The sequence below is a fragment of the Haemaphysalis longicornis genome, unplaced genomic scaffold (assembly GCF_048455015.1).
Source record: "Haemaphysalis longicornis isolate Haplotype H1 unplaced genomic scaffold, Haemaphysalis longicornis Haplotype H1 scaffold_9, whole genome shotgun sequence".
Taxonomy (NCBI): domain Eukaryota; kingdom Metazoa; phylum Arthropoda; class Arachnida; order Ixodida; family Ixodidae; genus Haemaphysalis; species Haemaphysalis longicornis.
In genome coordinates this window covers 100,763,361-100,773,658 of record NW_027526460.1, presented here as the reverse complement: position 1 = coordinate 100,773,658, position 10,298 = coordinate 100,763,361, and the positions used below count along the sequence as shown (strand labels likewise).

Genomic DNA, 10,298 nt, shown 5'->3' with positions numbered 1-10,298 from the left:
CGTTATTTTATGGATGCGGTTACGCTAAATTTTTACACTTCACACACCTGTCAATCACTTTTGAACTCAACAGCGTTCGCCATGTGTTGCGCGATGAAGCGAACGAACTTCAGTGTCTTCGCTTCGGTAGGCGCACACGCCGTTCGTGTTCCCTCCTTCTCCTGCTCTCCCGACTGTTATGTCATGTCTGTCTTCCGCATGGCAACGTACTTAACAGGGAATGTACGCTGCTAACAAAGCGTGTTCCAACTTCTGCCCCAGTGAATTCAGCGCACACAAGACTTCATTTGGGTATGCTGTAACCTAATTGCCTTCTCGGCAGCAGCGGCTACCCGACCGTTTCAACAGTCGGCCATTTCCCATGACACCGGCGGAGAACACTTGTTAAACACAGAGGATGCAAGGCCTTGCTGTGTTTTGCATAATTGAACGCAGTCATGCGAGGAATATTTTGTTCTTGTTTAACCTGATCAGCAAGGTACAAAACGTAACCAATTTTGGATTCATTGCACATGTACTTCGTTGCTCCACGTAAACTTCCTAAACTTTCCTAGTAAGGCGCCACACGGAGACCTACAATTAAAGACGGCGTGTTTAGCGCACATTCGTGTTTGAACTCTGGGCTAAAGACAGTAGGTTCAAGATATTGCGTCCACTGGGCATGCTCGAAAACGAGGTCCAGTTTAGCAAAGTCTAATCAGATTGTCTAAGCGTTCCTAGGTTTGACACCAGCCTCATTTGGATGCCTTGCACCTATTACCTGTTAGAAATGAGCATCCGGGAACATGGTACACGACGACTCCGCAAATACAAATTGACGAAAACCAGAGGACCATGACCCGTGCGCTAACCCGACCTGCCACTATTTTACCAGTATTTTGTACGATCGCCTGCCCCAGACCGATGCCAAGTCGTGAACCAGGTTCGCTATTTTTTATATGTCTTGCACAGTCATTTTTTCAGGTAATAGTTGTAATCTGACGTCTGTGCGCCACAGCCGTCACTCTAGGTCGTACCCCATTCGGCACAACAAACAATAAACGCCCGATTGAGAATGTCAGGCAGTCATACAATCGTATTTTTCTCCTGGCCACTCTGCGCATCTGTGCGATTGCTATGACAACAGGTCGGAATATGTGCGCCACGGCATGGCTCCACCAGGAAAAAAAAACAAACTCAGGGCTTTAAACCTGCAGAAGCTCTAAAAAAGAGGGGTAAGAAGAACGTTGTTGAATTGGGATAGGTTCATGCAATTCAAGCAAAACAACTGCCCACGAGAACACGACCTCCAGAGGGCAAGAGTCCACACAGAACGACCAATTACTCGTAGAAAAAATACCCTGTCTAGTTCCTAGAATATGCTTTATTTTGTGTACGGCATATTTACAAAATGAGTGCGGATAAATGCACTAGGGTTTCTCCGTTGTGCCATTCCAGATCTGCACCAGGTGTTTGGATGCCCGGTGGACTCGGCAGGGAAGTTCAGCCTGTAACGCCTGCAGCGTTAAACATAAGTTGTTAATATGACCAATACATCATTTTTCACGTGTACTATATATTACAGAATGAACTTGCCCAGAGCGAGCTTAAACTGTCGTGACTGACAGGGGAATTACACTTACTGCAGAGGCGTGGTAGGTTGGTCTCCACGTGCTCGCACTGAGTCCCTTCAGGACACTTAGAGCAAGCCTCTCCCTCTAAGTACATCGGCTCGCCGATCACGTTGCCTCTGCCGAAAGAAAGGGTGTAAAAAACAGTTAGGTATGCTCAGCACAGGGCACCCTACATTAGTATGAGGGAACCATAAAGTTGGCGGAAAAGTTATAAGTACATTTTTTATCCAAGAATTCCGTAAATGCTGTTCATATCATAGCTGAGTATTTTCGGTTGCTGTGCTTGCAAGGGCTCGCGATATCTGGGAACTTGGACCACCGTAGCATTAAGAATTATGAGTATAATACATAAATTATTCATATTTTATTAATTATGATAATATAATGCAGAGCGTTGTATCTTTATACACCTTCGGCAGTTGAGGGATAAAAATTTTAGCCTTTTAGGAAGCCTTTAAGGAAGCTCCCTCAAAGAAATAGACATGTAATTAGTACAGTGAAACACTTTTACAAACGGGTGAGGAGGTTTCAAAGGAAAAAACACATAAACAACACTTGGAGCTCCAAATAGGCAAATGCACATGCATGGAGGCGCACTGTACACGCAAAAACATAATAATCGACCATATTTTCCGGGTACTTCATTTTCCAGTCCCTGGCTAATTCAGTAACTGAAGAATACACACTGTGAATAAACACACACCCATTCCACCTTTTGACTGCTGCTACCCAAACTTCGTCAGTGCCAAGTTTCAAAGTATTTTCCTGCATAGCATTTGTTGCCGAGTACCCCCCCCCCTCCGCCTTGCAAGGACATTGTATTCGCATGAAAATTCATAATTGTTGGAAGTAACTTATTTCCTCATTATAAGTGCTCGACCGAAACTTCTAAAAAATGTTACCGTACGAAAAAATAAAAATCTTACAAAAATCAACTGACGAAATCAACTATACATCTTAACATCCGCTCCAAAAAACGGAGACTAACCTAAAAAAATTCCCTCGCACTTCCCCGAGGGGGAGAGTGTGTAACTGCGAATGCACGGTTGTTGATTGCGCGATTACGGTGGATATCGTGATCTTGGAGTGGAGAGGGGGCGCCCAACACCCGCCATCACTGAGCGGAGAGAGGAGGAGGAGAGTAGCGCCCGCCGTTACGGCGAGGGCTACACGAGCGCCCTCACGCGTCGGAATGCAGAGCGCCCGCTACGCGAGCGAGAGCTCTCCCGCCCGAAGTGTAGAGGATGCGCCCCACACCCGCAGTCACTGAGCGGAGAGAGGAGGAGGAGAGTAGCGCGCGCCCATCTCCCCCCGTTGCTAGGGAAGACGAGGAGGAAGACGAGGAGCGCGCGCACCCTCAGCTGTTGCTATGCGGACGACGGCGGCGGACGATTCAGGCTCGCTTAAGAAGTGCATTCGCACTTAAAAAGCCCTGAATATATTTTCTAAAGAGGGATAAAAAATGGCGAAAACCGCCAAGCCTGTAACACTCTGCATGCCCACAATGATGGAGAATTGGCGGGCCCAACAGATTTAGTCGTTATAGTGGTGTAAATGAAGATAGTTGGTGGAGCGCAAATTTTTAACCAAAAGATACAAAAAGGAAAAAGAAATAACAAAATACATTCACAAAATGAGGAGCATTCATGTTATACATATCGAAACACGCAGAACAAAATAAAAATGCTAAAGAAGAACAAAGAAAAAGCAAAATAAAAAAATCGCAAAGCAAACCGACCCTGCACTACTTGCAGTTGCGGTGATATGCATAACTGGTGACGTAAAGGCTATAATAAACGACAAGTAGCGCTACAATTGTGTAAATTTACATCATTGGACAAAAGAAACAAAACAACTTAAATACTACAAAATGTTCCAACATATTTTGCTACCGACAGCGAAGTCGGGCTGTAAAGAACTCTTAATTTGCACATACAACACAGCGCAAAAAAAAAAAAACACGAGGACTAAGAGTAAATGAGCACAGACAAGCGCTTGTCTGTGCTCCTTCACGTTTAGTCCCCGCGTTTTTTGCGCTGTTTAGTATGTTCAGAATGAACCAACTGGCCTCACCACAGACGCTAATTCCGTTCATAATTTGCACAAGCGCGTCAGAAAGCTGCGCTAGGCAGTGATAGTAAATAGTTCTCCGAATGAGTGCAGACGAGTTATATAGCTCGTCATTATCTACGAGATCGTTTTCCATAGTAAGCTGTCGCGCACATAGTAATGATGGATACTTCGACAACGGGCTGCTAAGTATTTCAGGTAATGAACAAAGGCTGGACCTTACCCGGGCTGGTAGTTGCAGACCATGAAACGTCCTCCCAGTTCGGGGCACTCAGAGGCTCCACAGCCAACCCTGGCGTTACGGGCCCAGACCATCTGCGTACGACGGGAAGCAGACGAATTGAGCCGTGGCAGCAAAAATGATCTCAGGTTGTAAAAGCAGGTAATGAAGACATTATTAACGAACACAAAAAGGAAAATTTATTCAATAGTGCCGAGAGATACAGAGAGATGGTGATATATATATATATATATATATATATATATATATATATATATATATATATATAGCGAACCTGAAATGGTAAATGAGGGGCGGTGAAAATAAGACAGAAAATAAGGTTTGGCAGTGAAGAAAACCTCGGGAAGCAAAGGGGAGGTTGTGGTGGATCAGAGAAACAGATGAAGAATTTTTCGAGTCAGAAAGAAAGTGGTGAAAAAAAATATATATATATGTAAAATATATATATATATATATATATATATATATATATATATATATATATATATATATATATATACAGGGTGATCAAAGTTAAGTCGACAGGTTTTTTTAAAAATAAGCGCTTAGATTTACGCGAAGACCACCTCTACAGTGAGGTTTGGCGCCCAGGGGGACACTTAATTAGGAGGTAATTATTGATGTAGGTGGCTTAATTAACTAAAATTGATTAATTAACTTTTTAGCGGCTGCAGTAACCAGGCATCTTTGTATTGGAAAGTTAGACGCAATCGTGTTTCTCCGCAGTTTCAATTGACAGAATTCTTCTAGCGCATCCGTAGTCCGAGATATCAAATGGCGAAGTTTAATTGCCGTTCGCATGCTTACGCATGCTAGAAGTCAAGACCAGCGCATAGCTCCTCCCTTTTGTTCTGTGTTTCGATAGCGGTTCCGAGTAGTGCAGATTGCGATAACGCCAGCCAAGAATGAATGGGTGCCAGCTATCACTTTTTCCTGTGCCTCCACCCCTTTGTCGAACTGAACACCGTACACAGCAGGCACGTCACAGAAGGGAGGAGCTTTGCGCCGGTGCAGACTGTCTTGCATGCGTAATCATGCGAACGGCAATTAAACTTCGCCGTTTGATATCTCGCAATACGGATGCGCTAGAAGAATTCTGCCAATTGAGACTGCGTAGAAACATGATTGCGTCTAACTTTCCAATACAAACATGCCTGTTTACTGTAGCCACTAAAAAGTTAATTAATCAATTTTAGTTAATTAAGTCGCCTACATCAATAATTACATCCTATTTACATGTCCCCCTGGGCGCATAACCTCACTGTAGAGGTCTTCCTCGCGGAAATCTAAGCTCCTATTTTTAAAAAAACCTGTCGACTTAACTTTGATCACCCTGTATATATATATACAGAAAGAAATGCCGGCAGTCTACAACGTCAAAGAAGGCGTAGGGGAAGGTTAGACTATTTTTTTACCGTTAGTGACGTTACATTTTTATTAATTTTTATTAATTACGTGAGAAAGAAAGAAAGAAAAACACGCGCCTAGAGTGGGGACCGAACCCACGCCTTTCGATTAGATCTCGATCTCCTATGCCTTACCAATTCGGCTATCTGGGCGACTGTGTTCTGCTTCACTTTCTGGGGTATTTATATTTACTACAACTGTATCTGACGCTTGAGGGTGGTATATATATATATATATATATATATATAGTCTGAAAAGATAAAAACTCACACAGAGCGCGAAAAAAATAAGGTTAGTAGAGACAGAGACAAACGAGAAAGACGTAGAAAATAAAAAAAATTCACAGCATATCCACGGGGTGAATGATGATGAGTGGGCGAAGCTCTTGAGAGGAAATCATCGGTAAAACCGTGACATCGATAAAACCATAAGCATCTTCGCTTGCGCCTCGTGCGGCATTTGAATGAGCACTTAGAAGCGGTCACTGGATTCACTGGAGCTGCTTGCACCACTTCGCGGCCAGTGCCGACGCTATGTTGCCGCCTCTTACTGCGCCGCACACATCACACCAGTTGTATTCGCACCAGCATCGCCGCGCCGGCGGCGTGCACTCCATGTTTTCGTGAGAAGAAATCGCTCCATAAGGTTCGCACTTTAGAACGTTGTGCAGATGAGCCACCACCCTTTCCCTTTCCGAACATTTGCAGATAGCGAGCAGCGTGAAACCGGAGATTTCTACCGCTACTACGTTGCACTGATAAGCAGCCGCCTGAGGTACCGTGAACACAAGGTGGGGTAAAAAATTCACAGCATATCCACGGGGTGAATGATGATGAGTGGGCAAAGCTCTTGAGGGGAAATCATCGGTAAAACCGTGACTCTTCAGTGAAAGTTCGCCCACTACATCTGTGTCCGAACGTAACGTCTAGAAAGTCTCGCTTAAACCGCGCGTCGGCACCTTGGGGCTGAGCTCGCCTGATCCGTTTTGCAGACGCCTCACGAGCTCTCACTGCATCGGGGTCTGCCTGCCGATACGCGCGCTTTCTCGCCGCTTCCCGTTCTCTGACGTTTTGGAGATCCTCTTCGCGCCGCAGCCGTGCCGCTTCGCGTACGGCAGGGTCCTCGCGCCGTTGCCGTGACGCTTGGGCCTCTCGTTCTCGAACGCTGGGATCTTGGCGGCGTCGTCGCGCACCCAGACGACACGCTTCGGCCTCCCGCTCTCGCACGGCAGGATCTTGGCGGCGGCGTCGCGCAGCTTCACGGAGCGCTTCTGCCTCGCGGGCTCGCACCATCTGCAGCCTTATCCATCGGGCGACTCCGAGCACGCGCCAACAGCGAACGGATTTTATTACAACGCTCCCCGCCATCTAGTAAACAATCCAAGAACTAAACTAGAGGTAGCCACGCCATCTAGTAAACAATCCAAGCGCATCTTTTCATCATATACAAGTACCGCCATCTAGTAAACAATCCAAGAACTAAACTAGAGGTAGCCACGCCATCTAGTAAACAATCCAAGAACTAAACTACAGGTGGCTACATACATACGTCGAGGATGGACAGACCCACGCCTTAAGGAGCTGCGCCCCTAAAATAAGTTTACTGACGTTTCAGGGAGAGGACTCCCTTTCTTCAGAGTACAAAATAAGTTCGTTTCAGAGCTATATATATACACAAAATGTAGCAAGGGCGAGGGCAAGGTAAGAGGAGGGAGAGTTTGTACAAATGGACCATGGTTGGTGGGTAGCAAAAGAATGAAGAGAGAGTGGGAAAATACATTATAAAAAGGATAATACGAACACACAGTCACGCGGTACAAACATAGAAAAAAAAGGAGAGAGAGAAGAACCAAACACAGAGAAAAAAATAAATAATTAAAAAAATAATTATAATAATAAATAACAAGGTAATTTTCTCCCCCGTGGCAACGGGGGTGAAAGAGGGGTCCAAACAAGATATGCCCATGCCCGTGTTTGACATGGGAAAAAAGATTAGTCAAGCGGAACGAAGACGTTCCAAAGAAGATATGCACACAAAGGGCGAACATCTGCCCATTCACACCCGTTCTAGGAATTCAAGTAAGGTCATTGAAACAAGAGACACGTGGTGGGAGGCAGGGGTCGCGCCCAAAAGCAAGGACCTTACAGCCAATCTCACCGTTTTAGGCGAATCTGCACAAGCCAGGCGGATTTCGATTCTAACTGCAGAGAACTTAAAACCGCACTCTTAAATAAAAAATACCCAGAGCAGGTGATCAATGACGTGATTACACGAGCTAACCAGTTGAACCGCACCGAAATTCTCCGAAAAAGGCTCCCAAACCCAATCAACCAACAAACCTCGTTTTGACCCATTCGGCCTCTCCTCCGAAAGTTGCGTCCATACTAAGGAAACATCACAATATCCTCGCTCAAAGTGAACGCCTAAAGAGAATATTCCCCGAGCCACCACGTGTTTTTTATAGACGCAGCAAATATTTGGGCGACGTTCTCACTAAATCCAGCATCAGCCGACCACAGACTACTGGCTGCATGCCCTGTAACAAACCACGGTGTAAGGTATGCCCACAAATGACCATAACACAGCGCGCCACCAGCACAGCTTCAAACTATTATGTTAATGTAAAAGGGAACTTTAACTGTGATTCCGCCAACGTCGTATACCTGCTGGAATGCACCCTCTGCGGCAAACAATACATTGGCCAGACTGAAACACCCTTTCGTTTGAGGTTTAACAATCACCGCTCCCATGCAAAAACCTGCCCTTCTTTGCCTCTATCAAAGCATGTTAACACTCCTGGTCATTCTTTTGAACAACTGAAGGCCACAATTCTTGAATCTAGTTTTAAAACGCATCACGATCGCGAGGTTCGTGAGTCTTACCTTATCTATAAGTTTAAATCAGCGTCGTTTGGCATAAATGAAAGTTATGGGAAATTAACCTGTCTTTCCTCCGATTAAAATTTCGGCTGCATTTCTCAGGCTAGTGTTATGCCTGTTCATTTCTTTCGCTCAATATTATTATCCCATTATATGGCGAGCTCCCGTAGTTGGGTATAGTTTCGTGCTAGCACGAAGTTTTTTAGCACAATGGCTTCACTGAACCAAATTTGATGAACAAGTCTGGACATTGTGTTCTGGGTAGAAGACTGCAGTACCATTTTTAGCTTTGATATTCTCACCTTGTAATTAATTTGTGAACGCGAGCGTGTGTGATTGTTTTCGTGTCCTCTTTCTTTTTTGTATTGTTGTTTTCTAATATTCCTTGCTGACCGCCTCGGCATTCCCTGAACTGGCACCATGCGCCGGGCAGATGAATACTACTTGCTGCCGCGTCATACGCGTGCACCTGCCTGTTTTCTTTCTTTTCGTAACTTGTTTGACCTTGTCTTTTTTTTTCCTATCAATGTACACTCATTTCGAGTCTAAACTACCTGTCCTACTGCTTTTTGGCGTTACCCTTGCCTCCCCCCAACAGAAGCCACGTGTCTCACGTTTCAATGACCTTACCAGGATTCTTAGAACGCGTGTGTATGGGCAGATGTTCATCCTTTGTGTGCATTTGCATATCTTCGTTTCCTTGTTCCGCGTGACTAATCTTTTTGCCCATGTCAAACACGGCCATGGGCATATCTTGTTTTGACCCCTCTTTCACCTCCGTTGCCACGGGGGAGAAAATTACCTTGTTATTTATTATTATTATTATTATTATTATTTTTTAATTATTTATTTTTTTCTCTGTGTTTGGTTCTTCTCTCGCTCCTTTTTTTTCCATGTTTGTACCGCGTGACTGTGTGTTCTTATTATCCTTTTTGTAATTTATTTTCCCGCTCTCTCTTCATTCTTTTGCTACCCACCAACCATGATCCATTTGTACAAACTCTCCCTCCTCTTACCTTGCCCTCGCCCTTGCTACATTTTCTGTATATATATACAGCTCTGAAACGAACTTATTTTGCACTCTGAAGAAAGGGAGTCCTCTCCCTGAAACGTCAGTAAACTTATTTTTATTTCCTACGTCTTTCTCGTTTGTCTCTGTCTCTACTAACCTTATATATATATATATATATACGAGAAGAAAAACTTCGAACAAGGTAAAAGCACGATTGTGGCCTACGTTTCAGCAAAGAGAACTTGCTTTCCTCAGTTCTACTACTCCCTATATATATATATATATATATATATATATATATATATATATATATATATAGAGAGAGAGAGAGAGAGAGAGAGAGAGAGAGAGAGAGAGAAAGAAAGAGAGAGACAGAGACGTTTTATTGAGCTTTTAGAGGCTCCTTCAGGGGGTATGGTGACCGGAGTGCCGGTAACCGCAGCTGTCCTCATCACGACTACCCGTGAGGCTGCCCAGCCCCTCAGTCCAGTGCCCACTGTCTGGTAATAGCGTGGTACATATGTGAATGCAAGTGCCATATCCAAAAAGACGTGCTATGTTCAAAATCCAAGGGCAGCCAGCCCTCAGTTGGGTCAAACGAGCGCAGGTTGCTCAAGGAGAAAATGTTCTATGAGGCAGCAAATCCATATGAGACGTAAGTATGCGTAGTCAAAGTTGATTCAACTTCTTCAGGGAAGCTTCGTTCTGCCTGAAGCGAATTATTCTCGGCAATATTGTATAATGTACTGGGACGGAGTCTGCTTTCAACCTTAATTTGAACATTGTTGCAGGTAGCTTTGACGAACACTTGTGAGGTCAATAAGTTCAGCTATGTTATCGCTGATCGTCGTTGCGGAGTACAGGCGTGGTGCTTCATATTTAAACCACTGAGACGGTGGATCCCCGTCACATGCCTTACCTGCGTGAAGTGCCCGGTGCTGCGTGAAAAGTTGTAGCTGCTCACAATGTCCCCGCTGGCCCGCTCATACTCGTTGAACCACGTCATAATGGTGTGGTCCCAGTTGGCACCAGGTTCCAAGAGCAGATTTTGACCCATGTAGTACCCTGTGAGACGT

General features: G+C 44.7%; 1 protein-coding gene across 1 annotated transcript; it reads right to left on the bottom strand.

Moving 5' to 3' along the window:
• Positions 1–1,394: 1,394 nt before the first annotated feature.
• On the bottom strand, positions 1,395–10,282 carry LOC144151782 (GLIPR1-like protein 1). Its single transcript, XM_077682918.1, has 4 exons — positions 10,142–10,282; positions 3,907–3,998; positions 1,623–1,729; positions 1,395–1,496 (listed from the first exon to the last, which is right to left on the bottom strand). The coding sequence occupies exons 1-4, from the start codon at positions 10,277–10,279 to the stop codon at positions 1,483–1,485; spliced, it is 351 nt and encodes a 116-aa protein (XP_077539044.1). The 5' UTR covers positions 10,280–10,282; the 3' UTR covers positions 1,395–1,482.
• Positions 10,283–10,298: the final 16 nt, after the last annotated feature.

Bases quoted from the DNA above. Each gene is read 5' to 3' on its own strand.
- LOC144151782 (XM_077682918.1), bottom strand. From the start codon at position 10,279: ATGGGTCAAAATCTGCTCTTGGAACCTGGTGCCAACTGGGACCACACC. The intron at 3,999-10,141 runs GTAAGGCATGTG...CGTCGTACGCAG, and splicing joins GCACCGGGCACTTCACGCAG to ATGGTCTGGGCCCGTAACGC. The intron at 1,730-3,906 runs GTAAGGTCCAGC...TTCTTTCGGCAG, and splicing joins GTCTGCAACTACCAGCCCGG to AGGCAACGTGATCGGCGAGC.